The sequence below is a fragment of the Trichoplusia ni genome, chromosome 14 (genome assembly GCF_003590095.1).
Source record: "Trichoplusia ni isolate ovarian cell line Hi5 chromosome 14, tn1, whole genome shotgun sequence".
Classification (NCBI taxonomy): domain Eukaryota; kingdom Metazoa; phylum Arthropoda; class Insecta; order Lepidoptera; family Noctuidae; genus Trichoplusia; species Trichoplusia ni.
In genome coordinates, this window is record NC_039491.1 from 9,214,788 (window position 1) to 9,241,091 (window position 26,304).

At 34.1% G+C, this 26,304-nt stretch overlaps 1 protein-coding gene across 3 annotated transcripts in view; it reads left to right on the forward strand.

Annotated features, from left to right (window-relative positions):
- The window catches only part of LOC113500504 (acid sphingomyelinase-like phosphodiesterase 3a), a 69,503-nt gene extending 44,852 nt beyond the window's left edge, over positions 1-24,651 (forward strand). The window contains exons 3-10 of one of the 3 annotated variants that reach the window (XM_026881328.1): positions 10,834-10,902; positions 12,910-13,069; positions 13,319-13,521; positions 14,457-14,614; positions 20,656-20,827; positions 23,546-23,658; positions 23,929-24,110; positions 24,400-24,651. In XM_026881328.1, coding sequence (XP_026737129.1) covers positions 10,834-10,902; positions 12,910-13,069; positions 13,319-13,521; positions 14,457-14,614; positions 20,656-20,827; positions 23,546-23,658; positions 23,929-24,110; positions 24,400-24,628 — 1,286 coding nt within the window. In that variant the 3' untranslated portion in view covers positions 24,629-24,651. Of the gene's footprint in view, positions 1-10,809; positions 10,907-12,909; positions 13,070-13,318; positions 13,522-14,456; positions 14,615-20,655; positions 20,828-23,545; positions 23,659-23,928; positions 24,111-24,399 lie in introns of those variants that run through there. The other 2 variants (XM_026881329.1, XM_026881330.1) reach the window with 2 other exon arrangements.
- The last annotated feature ends 1,653 nt before the right edge of the window (positions 24,652-26,304 follow it).

Below are 26,304 nucleotides of genomic sequence, written 5' to 3' on the forward strand. Positions count from 1 at the left end.
CATCTAACAATAGGTGATTTCCGACTCGTATTTTCGAGGTACAAACAAAAATCATACCAATTTGATTGCCAGAGAACAAATCCGATCGTCACTATCAAATCTATGGCAGAGCGTTGATTGGGGCTTGGACAATGGGATCCTGAACAAAGGGCCTTATACAACCTATTTCCGAGTTCCAATCCCAGTTCTGATAATCGAAGACTATTCTGCCTGTCAATTTAGGTTTTATTAGAAATCTGTATGAAATCGTAGTTTGAATTAGTCAGAACTGCGGTACTGCGGTTAAATTAATGTGGCGCCTTAAGTAATAGCCTTGATTTTTGTCGAGCACTGCCTTTCTAAATAAAGACTTCACTTGAAATAAATAATGGATTTGTTGTTTTAAGCGTGTAGGATGACAGCTAAGCGTTGGATTTTATGTTTAATGCAAAGACTATTGGACTATCTGTTTATAATGAGATGTTTTTTTTTTTTAATATTTAGTAAAATAATAAACCTTAGAGCAATGAACATGATATAGCCTAAACAATATTTACCGAAAACCCTAAAGCTAGAACAACATCAATTAATATAAAAGTATTATCCAGTTTACGGTACACACGGTCAGATGGTAGATAATTTAGACACGCTAATCACAGGGTGCCGGTCTCTTTGTTGAGGGTCTGGCTTGATTGATGATCTGACTTCCCTGATGTTGGGTTAATCTTCGAACAACACACCAGCGTACGAGGTAGGGATGTATCGAAGTTTCACGATCAATTTTTGTGAAGGTTTATTTTGTTGATGAGCTTATGTATTGCATTTGTATCTAGTTAGTTTGGTTTTGGTGTTGTAAGGATGTTGTGTTTTATGAGTATGTTGTTTTCGGTAAATAGTTATAATTATACTTGTTATATATTATCTTTTTCTCGGCCTGCAACGAGGCCTCACAAAAACACGTGAATTACACACATTATTTATTTAAATTAATTAAAACACTTCATGTTCAAATCCTATTTTAGTAATTGTTAAAGTAATACTGTTTTGTGCTCAAATTAAAGCCTTCATTCGAAATAAAAGAAAAAAGAAAATTTATTTACCAGGTTTCTAAACCAAATAGTAAGCAACATTCGCCTTGACATTACGTCATAGGTGACAAAACAATGAAAAATACATTTCTCGCTACAACGACATTCATTCGTATTTGCCTTATCAGCTTAATACAAGACGTAGGAACCACGTCTCATACAACACTGACAGCCGACATTGTATTAAGGATAAAGTATTAGGTACGCGGTACGCCTATTTTTTTTTTTATTCCAGCCCCGTGACTGATGGCTACAGAATACTAATCTTTCTCGCAACAATGAAATAAATATACGACTCTTTTTGTTAGCTCTTGTGGAAATATAAAACCTTTTTATTGAATGTCGTATTCGTTTTATTGCCGGTTGGTCAAGCCTGCGAATTAGGTGGGATTGGAGTTGGTTTTATAAAGTTTTCGTGAAGTGTATTTTGAGGATTCATGTAACAGTTTTTTTTTTCGTGAAAAACATTTGATCTTATTACGTTTTGAGGTAGTTAGATCTCAGTTTAATACTTTTAAAGCAGATTGTCTTCAAAATAAGAATAAAACCCGTTTTGTAGAAATACTTTGAGGAAAACTCATTGACTAGATATTTTATTTAATACTTTGTTTTTATTTCATACACTTTTTCATTGTATGTGTATAACTCTTATCTATAACCATACAGTGATACAAACATAACTAATTTACAAAACAAAAAAAATATTAACGAATTATTTTTATAATTGGAAGGTCTTTTGAATTCAAACTATTGGCTGACGAACTTATGTACTAATGTTTTTGTTTCTTATTGTATTTAATTTAATTTAACACTAAATTTAATAACGTTAGTAATCAAGTCTTTCATTCGAAGGGCTTCGTAGTCATTAGTGAGAAGTTTGCGTGACCAGAGCGGGCTTCTTTCGACAAAAGTATTGACGTCGCGGCGTTGCTTTGATGTCTAATTGCTCCACATTATTTATAATTTATGAGAATCTATAATAAACCATTCTAATTTGTTTTTGATAAAGGTTGAAGTCGTTAATTTGAGTTCTGTATTTATTTATTAGATAAGCTTCTGGAATTTAACAATTTTTTTTTCCTATAGGCAAATAAGTCAATAATAAAAATAAGTCATAATAAAAATAAATATAGGCAGTGCAAAATATATTATGTGCTTTTTTTTCAAATGTTTAAGAGTAATGTTTTCTAATACTACCTCGCATCACCTGTCTTTTTGTTTGAAAGCAAATCTTGCGAGATTAATTTAAAGCAAATCGGTTATAACACAGACCTGCATTTTATGTCTATTACTTGATAATGTGATAGTATGATGAGATAAAAGAAATCTAATACTGGTGCTTGAAGATGACTGTAAAATCTACTACGAAGCGACAAAACCTCATTAAGTTGGGAATTGTTCGACATGACGTATTGAATATAATACTGTCCCAAATAAAATAAGCTAGCTAAAATGATTGTTTAAAACAAAATTTCAATTTAGATAGATTTTTCTAAGACATTCTCCTTCTTCTTCCCCTAAACTATACTAGGAGTTGAAATAAAGTACAAAACATCCTTATTAGGTCTCCCTATAATATTTCATACAGACACACGATAAATGTTATGTTGTTTAATAAAATATAGTTATTTTTTGCTTCAGGCGTAGACCGATAAATAACGCCAGCGTAATATTTATTTGTGCCGACAACTTCGTTAATTTATTGCTTTCCCTTACATAAAAACAATTATACTTCTAATAAACTTGTACAAAGTATTGTTTCATACTTGTATTTCCTTCTTACTCCACTTATTTTGTTTATTGGTAGGTATTCGATTATTAGTTTCACAATTCATGTCTTTATATAACTAGGTCATGACGATTAAATTCCTTGTACTATTATAAGCGTAGCGGTGAACGAGGCATTGAAATGTGTTGAAATTAAGTCAACTTTTTTTATGCGTGAACTCTTATTAAAACGTCATTCAAACGTCTCCGGCGGAAATCGAATTATTTTCTTAAACCTACTATCAAAAAAGGAACCTATGTATATGTAAAAAAATACCAAATAAAATAATCTCATAGATACAGGTAAAAATAACCATGGTGATTCAGGATCAATGATCGATATTGATCCCGAGTCACTATGGTTACTCAAGCCCTATTGAGATCAGTACCATATCCAACATATTTACTACAATATTTCTCAGTAATCTCCACATTATATCCCTACTTATTCCCAGTACGTCGCGAATCTAATACGATTCGGAATGTTATTCATGCCCCGACCCTATTCGCATATCATTTGTTTTGTTGTCAACGATGCCTTCTGGTATAAGGCGAGGCTGTGTGTGAATGCCACAGATCGCATACAACGTCACGCTGTGAACAGCGTCACAGTATTCTACAATAACATGCACGACACTGTGTTTGGGCCCCGATTCTGCTATTTAACAATGGCCGATGAATGGATGGCAATTGGATTAAATTTGAAATTATTCCTATTCTCTAAAGTATTTTGCCACTACAATAATTGAAAGTTTATTGTATTGACCTTGAGTATACAGTCCTGCGCTGAATTTCCAATTTTTGTGTAGAAAAATGCTTAAGAGGATACGTAAATTGTCATTTTAAGCCAAATTTCATTCATTCATCGGTCGTTGTAAATAGCATAGTATGTTTGGTACGATTGCTACCCAGCACAAATGTTTGTGTTATGAGCATGATCTCTGTCTTGGTAGAATTAGTTCTCTGTCTTGGTGGGACTTATCTGAAATATGCCTGTATTCACTTTTGTAGTACCTACTCATAATACAAGCTCTGCTTAATTTGAGACTAGGTGGCGTTGAATGGCGGGGGATAATAATATTATTATACCATTACATTTCTGCGGAAGCCGTTTTATAGAAAAGGTATCGTGACGCCGCGTACGGCGTTTTGTTTTATATGCCTCTGAAACCGCGGCCTAACAGAGAACATGTTTTCCTAAAGCGTCACCTCCCACAATATTCCAACTATAATAACATAAATAATATAATTCAAAGCAAGTCGTAAAACCCAAATGTAATTCGCACTTACAATAGAGGCTTCGCTAATCTTCCCCGTAAAACTTACCTTACGCGTTCATCAATCAAATGGGGTTATTATATTGTATGTATACATAGATGGGTGAGTACGGAATAGGTTGATCACGCAACTCACGCCCGCAGCATTGTATTAAATCTTTATTCCCAATGACGAATGGGTTTTTTCGTTGATTATTTCCTCTCTCGATACGTTTCGCACGCTCGCGGATGAAGAAATTCTGTCGGTGATTATTTTATGATTGTAATGCGAAATATATTTGATGTATGTTATTGCTGAATATAAAATAACATTAAAAATGAATTATTACTTTGACGCTACGAATCAGATCTGGACGCATTGAGCTATTCATTTGAAAGCTTCATTTGGAATTGAAGCAACTTGTAGTCTATAAATAACAATTCACATTTCGTTTTGCTAGTGTCTAATATGCACTTTAATACGACGCCCTGCACTGAACTTGACTATCCTTTGGCTATGCTACTGCAACCTTTGTAACGGCAAGACGACAAAAACTTTTCATAAATTTTTAAGTATTCACAAAGTTTTCTAGCTCCTTTATGTTTTTTTCCTCTTTTCGTATTCAGCGTGGCCACGATACAAGCTTGGTTTCATCCCTAGAGAGGGCTAAAGCGGTGTTCCGTAGTCCACATTCTAGTATTTATTAATGTTTGAATTTATTGAGTTCCCAATTACCAAGAAATTTGTGTTCTTTCACCACACGTTGTACTGTGATTGCTTGGTACAAAGGATTTAAAAAATGAGCTCTGGGACACGTTATGCAAGATAGAGTCGAGATTGTTTGAATAGTTAATTAGAACTGGTCCCTGGAGTAAATTAATATCAACTGTCTGTTCACTCCAATAATGTACTATTTTACTTTTGGGAAATGGTCTTATGTAGAGATAGGACGAGCATTTATTGCTACGATACTTTCAGCTCTACTTTCTCATTATTCGCTAAAGTTTGTTATTTTCTTGCTTCATGTTTCGTTCTATTGTCCGATTGAAAATGTATAAAAGCAATTGAAAAGATTCCGTCTCGAGTCCACATCACGATATCGGACATGCTTGTTTTATTCATGCTCCAATCTTATTACCGCAGTGTCATTTCGCAATAGTTTTTGATCTGATGTCTTCCTAGAATTGTTAGGTACTTGCTTGTAACAAAAGAATCGTAAGATATCACAACCGAAAAACATAATCCTAGTGAAAAAAGAAATTCGACTCAAAGAAAATAACATAAAGGAAACCTTAAAAAACAGAGTTTTATTCAAAGAGGATATTCCTTGCTTCTTGGATAGCAAAAGGTTTTTGTTACACCGAACAAAAAACTCGCTAAATTCGCCTCACGTATATTTCTGCTGGCTGGGGACGTTTCATGTGCTTTGAATTAAACCAATTAGTGTAGTCTGTTTTCTTTTAAGCGGTATATATGAACACAATGTATAGCAAAGCAATATAAACATTAATTACTACACGTCCATACTTTTTGTTAACTCATCATTACTAAGGAATTTATGTGTGGTTCAATGTAGATAGTCAAATCTTTTGTTTTCACTTGATTTATTTTTTTCATGATTTATGTACCTGATGTCAGTATTTAAATTAGGAGAGTTTTAAATTATGCACTAAGAAGGCTTCAGTAACGGTATCAAATATAAAATCGTGTCTTTTGTTTGCGCCATAATGTTTTTTATCGCCGTTTTTATGCACGTAGCACTAACATACGTATGTTCTTTATTGCCTTCTAAAGATATGTAGAAAATAATATTGATGTACTCATTCCGATTTATCCTTAACAACAAATCCAAGTTCCACAAAATATTTTCCTTTCCCTTGCACGAAAAACTAAAGAAAATATTTCATGTAAGCTCGGATTTCATAGAACCGCATTCAGTTTTTTCTTGTCGTCACAATTACTCTTGTATCCGAAGGGACATCCTAGTCACATTAATCACAGCCCTGATTTATTAACCTAACGATTTTTGTGAGCTCACCATTACTTCGAGTACGAAGACGCGATATTTTACCTTATTTACAGCATATTTTTGCTCTAAAATATCTTAAGAGATAGAGTGACATAATACTTTAGAAGATGTTGTTTATCTTTTGTTTTTGTATTAAGCAAGTTTTAAAATTAAGAATTTGTATGGTTTTTAGTGCCGACTTTCGGAAACCTTCTGTAATTATAATTCTTAAAGAGATTATTTTAGTACCTACCTTATAGATGCCACTAATGTGTTTTAAGAAATTTGAAACATAGGTAGATTATATGCCTGGAATAATATAGCGTACTTTTAATTAGATTTAAAATTGCATTAAGCTTTACAGCTATAAAAATCATTGTGGCGGGTGGAACCGCGATTGACTGCTTGTACCTACCTATATAATACTAATATTGAATACCGTAGTACATCCGTGTCCTTAGAAAATAATTTTGATCCTCTGTAATCGAGTTCGATAGGGAGTTTAGTTCGTTCCGCCGGGATTTAAAGGGATCATGTAGACATAGAGACGGTCTAATCTTAAGTAATGTTTGATACAGGTTCATGGAGATCGAAGGTTGAAACTTACTATGACAAGAGCATCGATCAACACGCTAGTTCACCGCAGACTGGCTATATCAGATTCCAAAATATTTAAAATTTTAATAGATACATCCTTTCTCCAAACACTTTTGTCTGTGAGTATCACGGAGGTCATCAATGACCAATAAACCATAAACTTTCTCTTACGCAGTATTAATGACAGTACAGCATTTTGATTCCGCCGTATATGAAGACTCAAAAAGCTAATTTGATTATACAAAATCAAAAAAATCTTTCTAGATCTTCATAGAAACCAAGCGGAAGAAAAACAACAATTTATCGCCACTATAAAACATAATTACACTGAAAGAAAACTTGAAACCAAATACATTATATTATAAAGAATTAACGACACCCACAGCCCTCCGGGCCGCCTAATAAATGGAGACAATTTAATCCGCTAGAAATACAAATCGCTTGTCTAATTTATTTCGCGAGTTGAATTCAACGAGATTTGCCGGTTCTCGTCTCACGGGATGTTTCACGGATGTAGAGAAAATTATATGGGGCTGGTGCGTGAGGCAATTATATAAATTATATACATACATGTTCTATTGTATAACGTAACTATGTGTAAGATAGATGTACATGTGAATGTAGCACATCTTTTGTTTTAGCCTTTTTATCAGCCATGCCTTTTTCCAACTATCGGTCGGCTTTCAGTATAACCGAATACAAACCAAGTACCATTGCTTTAAACGAAGCGACTGCCTATCTTACCTTCACAATTCAGTCAGTTCCCTAGGCTACACGATTCCAATACACGGGTGTCAGACTTCTAAATACCTGTAACGACTGTCAAAGATTTATGTATAAATAACAATTGGGCCCAAAATTTAACATGCCTTTTCGAAATATTGAGGAACTCATTATGACATAAATGATCATCTATCCACGGTACGGTCGTATCAAGCGCAGCTTAACCTGTGGTCAATCAACTTGTGCAGTTTTTGTTTGTTGTCTTGGAGGATTAAATGTATTAATGCAGGATTCATTTTAAGCAAAATAAAAAGAATTATTGTTCTAAGTAATAATAGTCTGGGTGAAGTATTTTTGTTATTATTTATTTCAAAACCAATTTTGAGTACAATATACTTTAAAAAAATAGTTTAGGAAAAACTTTTAGTTAATCCTTATTGTCTGGGTCTAAACTTTATCATTATATGCCGGAAATTAGCAAAATCGGTAAGGTAGTGGAAACTAGTAAACTGAATATTTTAATCCACTTTTCCATTAAGCTCTTGGTCTTTGGAAAATTTTATAAAGAGATAAACTTTAGTATCGAAGGCTTCAATTTGCGTGTCATTTTTGTAAACAGTATACTAAATACTTATATTCATAATTATAATAATGTGGTTAAGACTATTTTTAATTTCGTGTACAAACTAAAACTTAGCAATTTTTGCTATTGAGATGTTATAGGAAAACGAAGAAGGAAAGTTAAGTAATTCAACTGTAACTTTGTCTTTATGCTTCCTAAAGTCCCTGTGGCAAAACTGGATCAAAATAAAAAAAAATGTAAACCAGCACATTTCCCCCCCCCCTCCCACCCAGTCCCTATATAGAAACAACCTCATATACTATATTACCAATTACTATTTTCTTATTTAATCCAGCATCCAACGAAGCCGTCTATAGCTGGTTACCGCTATGATATTTTCCTTCACATCATATAACCAACATACGAAACTTACACAATTTTATTACTTTTACTATCAAACATGTTCAGACATGTCGCTGCCGGTTATTTCATATTTTACGAGCGACTTCGGGCCGTAAATCATAATTTCGTCACGGAAGACTTTATAATGAACTTCTGGAGTACCGAAGCCATTGAGAGCGATGATCGGCACTTCACAAGTTTCCTACTTAACAAAGCCTACTTGTGGGCGAGGATCAATGAGAAATCGTAATTGTAGAGAATATTAATTTATTAATTGTAAATTGATGTTACACTTTCAGGAGTTTATCTATTCATTAGAAAAGTATGGGTTATTTAAGTATTTAGCTAGCTACTAGGAAGAGAAAAGTGAAAAATTTTAGGTCTTCGGACAAAATCTTTACTATCGGTAAAGGAAATGCCAAATATCAAGTGACCTGTTCCAAAACACCAGGATTAAATACAGTTATTGAAACAGTACAAGCGGGAGATACCTAAAATTTGCAAAATGACACTCAATTTATAACAAGACAAAAACAGGGACAAAAAGCTATCGATTTTTTCTCATTGAAGAACACACACAATGGTAAAAAACACAACACTACACAATAAGATGTACAAGGGTGCTATTGTTCTCATTCAACGAATTAATAAAAATTCAATACAAAACACCAACACTGTTCACATCTAGTAAAATGAACTCCGTTCTGAATGTTTAGATACGCAACATGTTCATCAATTGACTCGAGGCATCATTAATCAGACGTTTTTGCCTCGTCTTACCCCTCTTACGGGGTAGGATAAATTCAGACGAATTACCAAAACATGATTTTCTTTTACGCAATCCTGTAAGTATTTCTGAAGGTGAATGTTTTTGTCTAATTGATCAGCATTAAAATTGGTTAGTGCTCTTTCGGTTAGAATTTTTTATTTGGTTTGGTTGTGAAGTCTCCTTGGATATCTGCCTGCTTGAAGGAGAGAGGCGGTAATACCAAACTGACAAATCGGTACCACGATTGGTAATTCTTCATCCACTCCTCTAGGTGACCTAGGTTACGCTGGTCTTATTGCAATGCGTGTGATCGATTTGTATTGAGATACATATCAAATGTAGTGAATAATGGAGTGAGCAAACGTATTGATATATATACCTCTTTTTATATGAGGAGGGGAATTACTAGCCTGTATTATTTATTTATATTTTTTCAAATGATTTTATTATAGCGACATAGATTTCAGTCAATTGACGACCTCCGTGGTCGAGTGGCGCACGCTCCGGTTTCAAGGTGTCGCTAGCTCTGAGGTCCCGGGTTCGATCCCCCGTCGGGTCAATGTAAAAATTTACATTTCTACATTGTCTCGGGTCTGGGTGTTTGTGGTACCTTCGTTGTATCTGAATTCCATAACAGAAGTGCTTTAGCAACTTACTTTGGGTTCAGAACAATGTATGTGATGTTGTCCGCATTTATTTAATTAAAACTGTTATCCTGTGTTCAGTTGTAACATTAGTTTTAACTTTTTGTTATTTTATTGAATGGTTTTGAATAGTTTCAATTCAAAATTTAACACACAATTTTGTCGATTAATTAGCGAGTAAATGTAATTTTGCTTTATTAGCCCTAAATTCTTACGCGTAGCCCAGACTATTCAGATCAAAAGGTTTTGTAATATGAGATAATTGCTATTATGCTATCCCAGACAAGATTTATTTTAGTTGGTACAATAGATTTTATGAGCCCTAACGAACCGGCTTAGGTAATAAATCTGAATTAAAAATCTTTTTTAATATGTGCGTTACTTAAGTTAATTGTGATTTTTTAATGAAGTACCTAGGATGGCCCTGTTTAATTGAAATATGATTAGTTAGATCAATTAGCCTAAATTGATAGATGAATTTTATTACACTGCCATATTTAGATTTGTACACACGAAGTGCAGGTTCAATCCCAACGCAGACAAGCATTGTGTGTACCAATATGACTTTCTTAGTATTTGAGTACGAAACAGAAGTCTGTCAATAAAAAAAAATGCATAACAAATAACCAACGATTTCACACAGCGTCAACTAGCCTCAAACTAACCAAAGCTTGTACTTTAAGTATTAGACAATTGATACTTATACTTCTAAATATAACATACTAGCTGTTGCCCGCGACTTCGTCCCCGTGGGTAGAAGATATAAGTTATGATTTATACCTGCCCTGTTTTTTTCACATTTTCCATTGTATCTTCGCTCCTATTAGTCGCAGCGTGATGGTTTATAGCCTATAGCCTTCCTCGATGCATGGTCTATTCAACACAAAATATTTTTTCAATTTGGACCAGTAGTTCCTGAGATTAGCGCGTTCAAACAAACAAACAAACTCTTCAGCTTTATATATTAGTATAGATTATGCTAATAAATCCTTTCTTTATCCTGCATTGTTATAACGTGAATATTTTCTTTGTTTCAGGATACTTTTGGCACATAACGGACTTCCATTATGACCCGCTCTACACATCACAAGGCGACACTAGAAGACGTAGGTACAAAATGTTAACTATTTCTAAGTTCAGCCTCATAAGTTATTCACCGGGATAAACCAAGGAATGTTTGGGGAAACATTCGGTTTTCCTTCTTAGAATTATTTAGTGACACGTCACTCAATTGTTTAATTACTGTTAGTTTGTATTGATAATGATAGAGAGTATTTACTTGAGAACAGCATTGGCTAAGATGTAAGTAAAAATACGGTTTTTTAAATTGCGTCATTTGAAATGTATAGCAGTAGAAGCGTGATGTGTGACCGATTTGAATTTACGGGAAGAAAGCTGGGACTTTCCGGAGAAGAACCCTAGTACTTTTTATAGTTTAACATTGGAGTTTATAGGTCAAGCAGAGACTTTGTAGATAGTTGGTGGCATGGATACCTAAGTCAGCAGGTCAATTACCCCAGGACAACCGCAACGTGAGGGTTCGATCATTGCGTAGGACTAGAATTTGTCAGAACCATGAATGTTTGGTTCTAGTCAGATTGTTTTAGTTTGAGAGAGCCCTTGCGATATAAAAATTAAACCTCTTAGTGCAAAAATCAAGTATTAAAAAAGAAAAAAAAAGTCATCTCGTACCTAATTACAATACCGCATAAATATTTATTTTGATAACAATGGTATTACTTTCTCCGTCGACTACCTCATCTAAAAAGGTTTTATGTATTCAGGTGACGAATAAAATAAGAAAATTAATTATCTAGATCAAAGCTAATTAAACATGTTCCTACATTCTCAGTAACAAAATTCGGTCTGTAGATATAGCCTTAATATCAACTTCGTAAAAAAACTAAATCTCATTATCTCAGCTCTCAATTTCGCTATAACAACAGAAAAAATAATTTCGTTCTCATTATGAACAAGAAGTATCGAAGGTAATGAAAATATTGTTAAAGCTTGTTTGCCTGTATTAATGAAGTACAATGTAATTAACTTGTAAGAACATTAATGAATTCTTTTGGGACTTGTTAGGCGTCGTTAATACCCTGTTGCGGTCTATTCAATGTGGTGCTGGAAAATCATGTTTAAATTTTTGTAGTCGAATACATTTTGTATGGGCTTTGGTAACTGAGTATCAAAAAAAATTTATTTGCTGCCTCATATTGTTAAATACTGCAACAGGTTTTAACAAAGTATTTTTTTTTATTACTAATTGGAAAGACACGTCAAACAAAGCCAGTTACCAAAACATAGCTGTTATTTTCCACCTAAAACCATAAAATATGAATTCGTACTTAATAGATATATCATGGACACAATGATTCAGACTTTAACCCAAAACAGGATAACGGCATCGTAAAATGCATTAACACATAGAATGTCGCAGTCGACAGTGCGTAATGGAATTAAAGCTCGCTCCACTTGCCCTGCGATGGGAGAGCCAATAGCCGCTATTGTCCGAACAAAGTGTACCAGATTGTTCCAACGTTGGAACCCAATTTTGTTTTTGTGTCACTGGCGCAACTGTCATTTGTATGCAAAACGTCGGTTTAATTAGGTCATCCGTGAGCGCAGCATCTATTATGGAAGAATTGTGTATATTTTTAAACCACAGACCGCATTGTTACGACCAACAATCCATCACGTACTTGACGTTGAATAAACCAACATGCCAGGGTGAATACCTCATGTCGGTGATCGCAGGGTCGCTGTTGACAAAAACAAAGAGTGGTTAACAGAATTACAACGTGGGTGGAGACTGAAATGTTAAGCTTAAAAGCAGTCTCCATCATGAACTAAGTTTGAAGTCCTGATAAACTGTTAGTACTTAAACATTTTATCCATGCACCAAATATCAAAGATAACCCCTGTTTGCAATAAAATGTCAGTACTTATGAAAAAAGCTTAAGAACTCCTTTCAAAAACTCCTTTCAGCGCATCATTAACTAGAACCAGCAGAGTCCATCTTATTTCCCTACATCAGAAACCTGACACCGTCACACACCGTCTCTTCTTTCAACAATTTTCTTAACTATGAATTAAAAAACATCTTGGCGTAGATTGTCGCCGGGCAGACGAGCGAGGCAGTTCGGGTCACCATCGAGCGTTGGGTCGCTTTGGAGACTACTCCTGCGACAGCTCCCTCGAGCTGATCGAGTCCGCAGCGCGGTACATGCGCACTCGCCACTCAGAAAACGTCGAGTTCGTGCTGTGGACCGGGTAAGTGTACAAAGATAATTCCAAATCCAATTGAAATATAATTTCAGGCCGTGTACCTAGCTAATAACAAATATCCGTTTAAAAAATTCATAAATCTAGCCGTTCATTAAGTCTAGTCAACCAACCAATAAATACCTTGAATATGTGCGGATCAATGTATGTGAAGAAGCAAAAAAAAAATTGCAAACCTGATCAATAAAATCGGTGCATTTCATTATTGGACCTTTGTAACATTTTCTTCTTTTTCAGCGACATCATAGCTGCTCGCTACACAGGCAACGAAGATGACAAGTACCAGGCCATCAGAAACATGACAGATCTACTGAGCAGAACGTTCAGCTCACACTTCGTGTTCCCAGTGCTGGGTCATTTGGATCCCGCACCATCTGAGAGCCTCACAAATCTCTGGATGCATTGGCTTCCTCTCGAAGCCCTACAAACCTTCAAATACGGTAATCACAACCACTTAATAAGAGGAATTAATTATTCAGATTGAATAATGACTGTCAGTCGTAATAATCCCCATTCAACATAAATTATCCACTTATGTAAATAAGTCTTCATTTGATTAATTGAAAAATGAATAAGGCATGTTCATTACTGTTCAGTACGAATAGTTTCCATGAAACATTAATCTGTTAATCAGTTTTTAATTAGTATATAAGAAATACTGCTTTTTGATTTTCCGTTTCAAAGTTTTGTTATTCATCAAAGTGATGAAACTATTTGGGAGCTCCAAAATAATAACCAGATGCATAATAATAGTCTATTATAAATCTTCGAAACAATACGCCCTGCAATCAACTCTACGGAGAGCATAATGCAGCAGTAGATGCACCGTCTTCGCAAACTCTGCAGACTTTTAAATATGGTGATTGTTTTGATGTCTTTAGACTAGAACGCCTAACTTTCCTGCCATCAGTTCTAAGTTAGTGCTGAGTCCGCTTTATAAAAGTTTAAACTTTCCGGGGGTTGAAGGAAATAAGAAACACGAACTTCAGTGAATCGAGACTGCGTATTCGGCGTTCTTAAACTCGTATACGCCTGGGGTATTATTCTTGCTCGCGATTTGCCTAAATTGGTTCTGGTTCATGTTTGGAAGTGTGTTCCGGACTGCCGGATGAAATCGAATACAGAAAAGTGATTCGATTTTCAAAGTGTTTGAATTTGTTCTGTTTGGCTTTTGTTATTTTTTTTTTCATCTTTCTTCCACTTTAAATTCGATGTTTCGATATTTAAATTATTTTCTATACCAAATTGCAATCTGTGTCCATCAATACAATGATCTTGATTGACAAAAAATCGGTAGAATTAACATAAACCCCGAAACTGTTTAGGAATTTCAATATCCTAGATAAAAATTTTAACCAGAGAATTATCTAAACAGGAGGATACTACACAATAGAGCAGAAACAAAGCAAGCTCCGGATAGTGGCGCTGAACACAAACTTGTTTAGCGTCCGAGAATCGAACAGCGTGCAGGCGAGGCGCCAGTGGGAGTGGCTCGATGCTGTGCTTGATAAGGCCACGGGAAACAAGGAGATGGTAAGGATCTGTTTATTTTCTAAATATTAAACAAGTAATTAAGAAAATTGATGTAAAAAGGTGGCCACTAAAAACTGAGGGTAATACTGAAGATTGATACAGGTGAAAATCTTAGACAACTCTATGTTTGCATAACTGCAACAATTTTAGTTTCAGGGGTGGAAGTAGGCTCATTTAAATTTAGATCGATTGCGATTTTGAGATAACTTTTTACTAAAGCTTAAAAAATTTGATATGAAGTTTATTCTTCTTCTGTAAGTGCCACTTCAATTAATGAAGGTTAAGCCGGTTGCGATATATTCTAAACCACCAGCCGATTATGGAATGTGACTCTAAAAGGAGAAAAAAAATCCAAAAAAAGCAAATTTTATTGCTTTTCCAGGATTCAGATTTCGACTAAACTAAATTACTCGAATGAAAGTACAATTGATTGTATTCTACAGATTTTTAGGACAGGTAGTTTATTTTAAAGCATAGGACTGTAAACTGCACTTCCAGTAATTTTGCAAAAAAATATTTTGTTTTAGTTTCAAATAATATTGAAATACGACATCCCCTTTTCCTAACATTTCACCAACTTCCTATCAACTTAGTTGATGATATACAAAACTATCAACTTTCCGTCACAAACGAGTTTACCAAGCACACAGAGAGCTTGCATTACTCCTACACCTACATTAAACACACACTAACGAACAGCTTCATAAATATGCGCACTTAAAGTAAGCGAGTTCCAAAATGTGTTTTAACAAGAAGTGGTCGAACTACGAACCGGTACGAACCGGTACCGACCGGAACGGTACCGGAACTTAAGGAAGTCCGGCTCGGCCGCTGCCCTGTTATAAATTACAGATTAGAAAATCGTTAATCTAATCGCTCCTCTTGAAATTGCTGTTTGAATATTTTTAGATTTAGAGTGAAATGTCGTCGTTGTTTTGTTTTATGTGTAACACTACTGGGTAAAAGATGGCCTTTGTTTACCCCAAAATATATTATACCTTTCGAATGTCTTATAATTAAAATTTTTGCAAACAATAATTTTGTTTTCAAGTAGAAATGCATAATGACTTTCGAGGGTTTGATCCCGTTTAGGACAAACGTTTGTTTGTTCCATGAATACTTATTAGAAGTCTGGCTGTATCTATGCATGTGACTTTTATTAAAATAAAAACAAAAATGCAGTGATGTAAAAAATATTAGAAACAAGTAATAACAAACTATTTTGCTGTAAACTAATAGAACGATATGTATAACAAGTCTAACTTTAAAAACAATAGTAGATAATCTTTTTCATAATTAAAACATATTTACGAATACAATATCAGTCTTTTATTATTACCAAGGGCTAATTTTATAAAAACGTTACCGCGAACAACATCAATATCAATATTAAACCGCATTCAACTGAACTTCAAACGCAGTTAAGCTGAAAAATCAACAGTTCTTCGTTCCAAGAAAATTGAACGCGATCACAAAGAACACAAAGTTTTTTAGAATTCAAATTATTTTTCAGACTGACAAAATTATGATAATCCTACTAATATTATAAACACGAAAGTTTTTGAGGATCTCTAGATGTCTATCACTTTTTGCGCAAAAACGGCTGAACGAATTTCAATGAAAAAAATTAAAAACTCTAAAATCCCAATTTTTTTAAGGAATTATTTCATAAATGTACTGCGTTTTTATAGTTGTAAATTGCATTGTCATCGGGTTTTAAGCTACCCTGAAATTCAGCCTGCTAGTTGATCGATAAGTGTCTAAAATTGAATTCCAAAAAACCAATCAGAACGTGGGAATTCGAGCAAAAATAGATAATAGCCTCAGATTTCCCATAAGTTATTTTCACTTAAAACATGAATATGCGTTACGTAACCGCGGGAGACTGCTAGGATAATATAAGACTTGTATAAGTCTTTTTAAAGAGAAAATACCTCTATTTATTACCCTCAGTAATGCGGGGCGAGTTTATTGTAATACTTATATGCAGTAATTACTAAGTATTTATGTAACTTCTGCGTAATTAAAACACATAACAAACTTTTTCTTTTGATCACTTTATGAAATTAATTCAAAGAATCACAGACTGTATAGTAAAACGTTTCTTGCAGTTTTAATAACGGCAATTTGAAGTAATTTTTGTTAATGAAAGTGCTTTTTGTATTTTCAGTAATTAATTTAAGTGAATAACGGGAATTTTCAAATATTCAGAATCTGTAATAAATTTATATTTTGGTAAGTGGTCTTTAAGCTGTAATCGGTTCCGTCAATTTCAGTGTAGCTACGAATTTCAAGTCACCCGTTGCATAAAATACGGTGATCGATAAATCACAGTTTATTTTATGTTAATATAATTTATGATTTTTTTCTCATTCGCCCGACAATTATTGAAACACAAAGTGATGTTAGTCAATAAAGGTTTTTGAAGTGATAATATGCTATGAGACGGAAGACCGTTCCGGTGCCACTTACTTGTATGTGATTGCCCTATCTCTACGGTAGTAGTAGGCAGGATTCTTCTCAATCACATAAGTTACCTAAAGTTTTTACTTTTGTTGAGCGTCCTGAGAACTAACCAATTTTTTATATAAATGTCTCACAAAGTAAATGATGCCATTGAACTTATTAAAACTTAAATGAAACCGAGAATCTGACGTCGAAACAACTGCTGAACAATGTTAAGTAAGCCCTGACGCATGTACCACAGAATGTTAGAAGTTCAAACAAATTTTATTGACATTCGGGTATTCCCAAAGCGGTGAGAACTCAATCGCAAATTCCACGTACTTAGAACAATTGACCTATTAATACAAAATATTTCGCATATAGTCTCGTGAAAAAGGTTGATAAATCAATTTATCGCGACAAAAATTTACCCATACAACTTGATTGAGGTCACATTGTAAATGTTATACTAATATTAATAGAATATTTCAGCAAAAATCTAATTAGTCCGTCGGGCAGATTTCTAGGAAAAATTGGATATTTTGTTTTTTATTTTTTTAATAATACGGACATGAAACGCAAACTGACAGTGACATCGCATCATATTCATATTCGTTTACGTAAAAGTGAAAATATGTATTCGATATTTTTAAAACTATGAAATTCATCCGACTAAATGATTACAGTTTTAGTCAAATATTCAGAAATGAAAGTTTCTACAACAGAGTTTTTTATCCAAACAAAATTGACAAAGCACTCGTAACATTAACTTTTATAAATTGGCATCACAGTCAAGACAAATAAAAACATTTTTGACAGTTTCATACAAAATAATACAAACTCAATGAAATGTTCGCACATAACAATTGTTTAAACCAAACAATACACTATCAATTCCACACGTTACCTTATCACCACCCATTGAAATGACGTTATAAAAGAGAGAAAGTTCTACCAAACATCGTAGCTCCAAAGATAAGGATTCCGAGGTCAGAAACAGCAGTGTACCGACAAATTCAATTTATTCCACCCATACTGTCAATACACACTGAGCCGAGGATTTAAAGTCAATTTTATATATAAAAATGTATATTCCCTTTGTTCGATATGCGATGGTAAAATAACCCTTTTGAAAGGCTCTTCGTGAAGGTAGTTTGGCAAAGGACTGAATAAACGAAACTCATGTTGTACTTCGGGGTAGAGCGCCGGGATTTGAATAGATTACGTTCTCGGTTGATTATAAATTGCGGTAATTATTTTAAAGATACGTTACAGAGTTATCTAGCTTAGTAATAATAATGTTTTTGGAGGTTGGAGTTTTAAGATATCCTGTGAATGAAATCAAAAATTTTTGGTTAGTGTTATGTTAATGTGTTGTTCTTTTTCGGTTTTCCTTTTTAGCCGGATATTTTGTTGCCTTATCAAATAATTAAGTCACATCTTTACTTTGAGAAAAAGAGAAGGTCTTTTTTTATTCGAGGCAGGTACCGAAACTTTTTATATAAATATCACTTAGATTAGAATAGAATTAGACATTGTTATTAAATCTTGAACTTCGTTTAAAATAATCTCAATCAATACCAATTGAATTGTTTGTCGAAATTAGAACGTTGAACCTTTCAGATTCCCTTTGGGTACTTCGGATATCAGATTGAATAACTAGGTTACAGCTCGGCCCAATTAATAAAAAAACTCCGTTAACGGATAGCTCGGCTGGCACTAGATTTTCAGAACAAAAATTCCGCTGCAAAATGATTTACTTGTTTCTGATACGATATAATTTTTGTTGTGTGTAGGTTACCGTTGGTCCCTTTCCTTAGGGAATTGATAGGCGTTTAGTTATTCATTTTTATTTTAATGAAAAAATATGATCATGTTGAATTACTCTAAATCAAGATGTCATTCAGTGATTCTGAAATTCCCAGTACTTAAGATTATTAGCTTTGAGTATTCCAACATTTCAAGTAGTTTTCTTTTAGTGGTTGCTTTTCCTATCATTCTGTTAATAACCAGAATCTAATTACATAATTTTATGAATTTGATATTCCACTAAAGAGGTATCAAGTAAACATTAACAGCTTTATAGATATTTTGGTTTCCGACCGCACAGTTTGCCAAGTGGCGATCGCCACAACAAAGCCGCTTTGCGCGTCGTTTTGGGGGTTCGATCCCCATATAGAACTAGCATGATCTGCCTCTTGATGTATTTGTGCATATGATTTGAATATTTTGATAAACATAGTACATCCAAATGACACAAGGATTTAAGGCCTTAATGAGGGAGTAATTTTCTTTTTCAAGGTAAAAAAGCTACCAGCCTAGATTTTCCACAACTATAAAAAAATTGAAGAAGCGCGGACAAGAATATTTTTTTTTATCTTTTAAATTTCAAAGAGGCAGCTGATTAAAGCAAAATTACTTGCTGCACTACAACATCGCAAAAGGACGTTATATTTTAATCAATGTGTACCAGAATACTTAGAGAGCTAAAATCTATTTCAAACTATAAAAACTCTTTTGGGATGAATTTTCCCGGATTTGCTCTTCCGTTGCTATACAGGATTCCTGTAAGTGATAACATTTTATGTTCGCATATAAATTCACTTCTAATAGAAGAATTTACGTAACATCAGTTTGTGCCATCGACATTTTGTATTAGCACAATGTTTCAATATAAATTTACGTGTTTCTGTGTTTATTCTTATAGAAATATAAGGATACTTAAATTCAATTCAATGAATCACATGTTTGTTGTATTATTGCCAGAAACTAACAAAAGTGTTTTACGAAAATAAGATTTTTTTTTTTAAATTCATGCCTTGTTTGATACTTCAGCCTGATATTATTTTCTATGAAAAATTAAATGTTTGTGGCACATAGATACTAAAACATTTACTTTGAATTTGCTGAATTTAATATGCCTCTATTACAGAAATACAACCTTAATATTCATCGATATCAGTTTTTAGAATTCGAATAATATTAACAAAAATGAACTTAAGTTAAACATCAGTGACAGAAAAACAAAACATATTTCCTATCAATAAACACACATTCATAATCCACAAACACTTCAGATCGAAACATAAGTGACACATCAAAGTCTTCAATATCTTAACCTACCCTCAACTTGGCCCAGTGACCTACTTACATAAAACAAACGTCAAAATATCAATTCTGATGGTTCGTGTCGATGGACACGGACTTGTCGAGAAGTTTTTACTGTTGAATAGCTCTACAAAATCGGACATTCTGGTAGTTTAAAAATGTGCATTTTTTATGTATTGTATGTGTCATCTATAGGTGAGTTGTGACGTATAAAAAAAAAAAGTACAAATGTGGTCTTCAATATCTATGACGGCTAATTATAGCTTCAGTTAGTTGCTTATTGTTTGAATTCATTAAGAACTTAAGATTATTTGGTCATAAAATCGCTAGTTGGTGTATGGAATCCATCAAGATAATAATTTTCTCTAATTCAGATACAACATCTTTTGGCAGAACTCTCCCAAAAAAATATCACTCTGTGTTGGCTCAGTAGCCAAACACAACAAAATATTTACACAAATGTATTTACATTTTATTTTACTCAACAGGTTTACATAGTGGGGCACGAGGCCCCCGGGTCAGACTCGCGGCACCCCTACGACATGTCATCTGACTCCAATGCGAAATACCTTCGCACAGTGCGACGTCACGCAAAAATTATTGCGGGACAGTTCTTCGGGCACCTTCACGCTGACACGTTCCGAGTTATTTACGATAATGGTGAGTCAAATTATATTGCTTTCATGTCGCACTGAAGACAAGTGATGTTCTCATAATTATCGATTTTTAACGTGATTAAATCCCGTCACCTATTGACTTGCGCATATTATGTTAATTTACGTAAAATATTTTTTTACACTGTTCTACCAAGCCCTATGTATCGTGATGTAAACGTTCTTTTTTTTCATTATCATTGTAAAAAGTAAGATAGAACATATGAGAAAGCTATTTGTAGGTGTTAAAAATTATGGATAATATTTGGTTCCGTGCATGACAGTCTATATTACGAAACTAAATGACACAAAGCTTAGATTGTTACTGATGTTTTGCAGGCTTTAAGAAAATACCCCATGATAAATTAGAGATTTTGATTACAAAACAACTCTAAAATTCCGCACCGGGTTTGATTAGCCACGTTATGCAGGCAACCTGTTTGTCTCAGCAGTCACAACAACAAAGGGTTTCATCATGCCTCTGGATCTCGTCCAAAAGTGAAGGGTTGCTGGCAGTGACCTACTAATCTGAACAAAATGTTAATCAAGGTCCCTATAAATAGCTCCTTTTGTGTCGATGCCTCAACAATACGACGAAGTTTCTGGCTTTGTTTGTTCTTCACGTAAGCCTTCCAGGAAGGCGTCGAATTTAAAGCATTTAATGATTGTAAGGTAATCTGAACTTTGAATAACAGATCGAATATCTCTCGTCGTTTGCCGTTCCTTCGAAATGTAGCATAAATTTATACTACAGTATAATAAAATGCAAACATAAAAGTAAAGTTTTATCGGTCTATCAGTCCGCCGTTTACGAGCCAATATTCATATCCATTCATGAACATGGGCTATTTCTTAAACCACTTTAATAAATCTTGTCCGATCCATCATTTTATTTTTCGTTAGTCTTTTATTATTAAGAGGAAACAAGTGGCTAGCTGTATGATGATAAAAATTAATATTAAACGAAGCACCCTTGTCAATATAAAAATGTAAAAATATCTTGGTTGAAAATTAAACGAAAACAGGCAAAGAGGCTGTGTCAACCACGTAAGTTGAGTGATCCTATTCTCATGAGTTTTCCGTAATCCAATTTCCTTAGTTGAATCTGAAAATTTGATTTTTAAAGGCTGGAAATGTATTTTTGCACGTGTCAGTAACATCAGCGGTAAACGAATGCAGAATTAGTTTAATTCATATGGTTTTTACTGGTACTGTTAGGTATTTAATGTTTTATTGTGCATTTTATTTTTGTTAGTCGTTTATGTACTGAATATTTAAAGTAAATGGGTATTTGTTTTATGATGTCCATTCTGCTGAGCGTTTTTTACTCTCAACTTTCATTCGATACATAAAACTACACGTTCCATTATCTATCCAATCCATTCCATCCATCCAATCCATTATCTAAACATTTTATAGACGATTATCTCGTTTCTACTGCTAGACCGAATAATAGAATTTCCATAATATTTTACCGGAGTGTTTCAGAACTATATAACCAACATGATCACTATTAAAGCATAGCTATAATAAAAGCCTCTTAAAATGAAAATCCTCTCTGAAAAAATAACTTCATCGCTTCCATTTACCACTTTTAATAAAAGTGTAATAACTATAGACGTATAGATATTGGAGGTTTTAATTAAATATTGTCATCGAACACTCGCTGCATTTCAGCAAGTTGGACATGACATTTTATTTGCTCGGCGCTCGAATAATTACCGTAAAACCAGTTTATCGGGTGCGAGATGACATTTTTTGGTACCAATAAATTGTGGAACGGTGTCTGCTAGTTATCATGAAAATTTCACCGGCGAAATTAGTGAAGGACGGGTATAAATTGTTTCATTACTTAACAGGTCCAATTAACGCTGTTACGTTTATTCGCGCATTAAAATAGCGATTATTCCGTGAAAGTAATTGAAAACTATTACCCTGACATTAACCTTTGTATAATGAAGGATGCTATTTAAAACGTATGACGAGCGAAAGGACGCTGTAACCCGCATCGAGTTGTTAGATAAGGATGTCGATGTAAAGAAAAACACACTTGCAAAACAGTTGTTGAAGGTTTCATTCTCCAATTGATTTTTTTTTTGACGCAAAGCGAATTTTTCTCTCATACATTGTTAATTTAATGACGCTAATATATTATTGGTAGAACAGCTTAGGCAGTATCTGCATTTTTTCAAGAGCCATACATTTTCCGACCTCGGATCTTGCCTACACGGAAGATGAATCCTATACTAAGTGCTGTAGTCAGCATTTATGTTAATAATTATTATACAAGATCCACGTTCCTGCACAATGTATGGAAATCGTGACGTTGGAATATAGAGCAGGGTTTTAGCATAAAAAATAGGGGGTAAAGAAACTGTGTATGATGTATAGCACCTGTACTAATACCTACTTGTATAGAACGTAATAATTTTTGTATGGTTTTTGTAATTAAGAAAAGTTTGAGTGTATGTTTACTCGTATCGATACTCATAATAAGGTAGGAATAAAAACTTTGAAGAGCTAGCCAACGTAGGTTTTGATTTGACCAAAACTGCAATAGCAGGAGCGCGAATTTCCTTACTCTATTTTTGTCTACTAAATTACTATTCTCTGTGACATAAAAACACAGGCAAGTGTGTCGTGTGTAGTATGTATGTATAGTATCGATACGAGTAAACAGACGCTCAAACTTTTCTAACCCAAAATCATTTCTTGTTATACTTAGATCGGCCAGTGTCGTGGACATTCATGGCTCCATCAGTGAGCCCTCACCGAGATCCCGCCGACTCCTCCAACCCCGGGCTCAGGCTTTACAAGTTTGATACCAACACAGGAAAGGTAATTTTGCAACTTCTTTTGACAGCTTATTTTTTATATAGCCCACGGTGTCCCACTATTACTGATTTCGAAAATTGATTTAAATACTTTTAACTTCTTAAAAATCAGTAACTGTTATTGCATAAACAGAACCTTAAGATTTCTCCAGTTATGTATTTGATTTCAGAAATATTTATGTAATCACAGGCTTATCCAGAATATCCCGACGAGATTCTTTTCCAAAGGTTTTATGAAAACAAGACAACACTTCAATAAAACTCTATGTCCTAGGTGTTGGACTACACCCAGTACTACCTAGACCTGGCGGCCGCCAACCGGAACGTGGCCGAGTGGACGGCGGAGTACAACCTCACGCAGTACTACGGCCTGCACGAGGTGTCCGCCATCTCCCTGCACAACCTCGCCGACAAGCTGCAGATAGGCACGCCGCATGAGACCAATATATTCCACAAGTAAGTTCCTATGTTGACAGTTTGTTAAGGCGGATTCTACCTTATTGAGGAAGCGATAGGCTGCAATGCATCTTGATTGTAGAACGGGGCGAACTACTGTAATCCTTTATAGTACTGGACCTACGATCCTTTTGGAAAAGTAATGTATGTAGTGTTTCACTGTTTTGTGATTTTATTTTGGTTTTTGATCTTCTGAAAGAATTTTCTAAGAATTTCTTTTTATCGGATACATTGGGTATGCCTAGGTTAAAAACACACAAGTTTTGAAACTCAAATTTCTCCTTAACAGGTACTTACGCGCATACCGCGTGCGTCACGAAAGCTCCGAGTCGTGTGACGGCGCGTGCGCACACCAGCACTTCTGCGCGATCACGTGTCTAGAGCACGTCGCGTATCGGCAGTGTGTGGAGGCGGCTGCCAGTGCCCTCGCCGCCGCCGGCGACTCTGCACCTCTCACCACGCCGCTACTGAACACAATCGTAATATTATTTGCATTCATTATTGTTGTAATTAATTAGTTTTATTTATTTACAGGAATGTCTTTCTTGATGAAATTTTTTTGAGATGTTTTTTTTTACTTTTTTAACGACTTCAAAAGGAGCAGGTTCTCAATTATTTTTACATGTTTGTTGCCCCAGAACTACGGACTAGCTGAACTGATTTTGTTGATTGTTTTAATGTTCAATAGCTTTCATTAAGTCTAAATTTTCATCAAGTTTGGCTCAGTAGTTTTGTTTGAAGTCAGTTGTATATATATTTTTTTTAATATTTTTTTGGTTTCATTTATAAAATGCTGAAGTTCCATCTAATGATCTAAAGTTCAACTTCACTCCACAATATGTATTGTTCTTTTAGTACAAGCGGTAGAAACTAATTTACTAGGTTTCTTCAAAATGGGTTCGACACGTGACGGAGATCGCGAGTCAAACACAAACTGTTCGTAAGCTTGATGTTAAAAAAAATATTACTTTAATCTGAGTTTCATTGGGTTGTAGATCTTTATGAATTAATTTTTCTAATCGATTGTATTTTATAGTGGAAGATATAAGTTCATCATATATTCTTAACATTCTTTGACATAAATTAAAATTTTAAATGTAATTATTTTGTCATTGTACGGAACTGTTTCAACATTGTTTAAATCTAGCAATAAGGCCGTCGTTTATTTATTCAAATGTAATTTAACAGAGCGTAATAACTCAGGATCTGAGTGTTTTATTACCTTTTGACTTGTAAATATTAATGTGCTTCAAAAGTTTAACATAGGTATTATATAAGTAGGTTTACAATGAGCAAAGTTTAACGAGGAAGCTCGGACGGCATTTGTGATATCGCTTGATGATAATGTGAAGTGACCTAGAATAGTAAAGTTTTATTATTAATTAATAATTGTAAAAATGCTTTAGACACTCAAGTTTTATAGAATTAGGAATGAAGTGAATGTTACGCCTTGAGACCGGGTTTAAGAGTTTCATTTAGTTTTTCTCAAAATGTTTTTGGTTTTCAAAAATACTTTAACTAAGTTTTTGGAAAATATATAATTTAACACGTGTTTGTAATAGGTCACAAAACATTAAATAAATTTTCATTCAAAGAAATCAAAATGGTAAGGGAATATTCATTTTTTAAATGAAAATTTCTTGATTTAATTTAATCTTTTGATTTTAATACGCTTGCTTTTGATGTAAAATTTTATGTAATAATAAACTTGTAATGTAAATAAATTATCGATAGCAATTCGGTTCAAAGTTAAAAGGTACGTTCAATCAACCAAGGAGGTTTAATTAGTAACAAAATTGAAGTCGAAAGTTCGGGCCCTAGAAGTTGGTATGAAACTTAGCCCTATATGTCAAAGCAAATACAATTTAGAAGTTCGTTTGATATTTACCGACCTTTGATCGAAAGATTTTCAGTGTTTTAATTAAAATAATAGTTGTATTTCAATAGTTCACAAGACGCTTCTGTTGAGGAAAATGTGATTTTATAATAAGCTAGGCTAAACGTTTAATTGAATGCGTGAGATGGAAGTATCAAATTCAGTATTCATACGAGAAAAGTCCTCGTGACTCGCTTTTCATATTCAATTCGGTCCAGTAAAAATATTCAATTAATGTGAAAATCTGGTATCACGTCGTTTCCAATTACCATAATCTGATATTTTAATTGAATTAATGTACGTAATTTTGTATGTTTA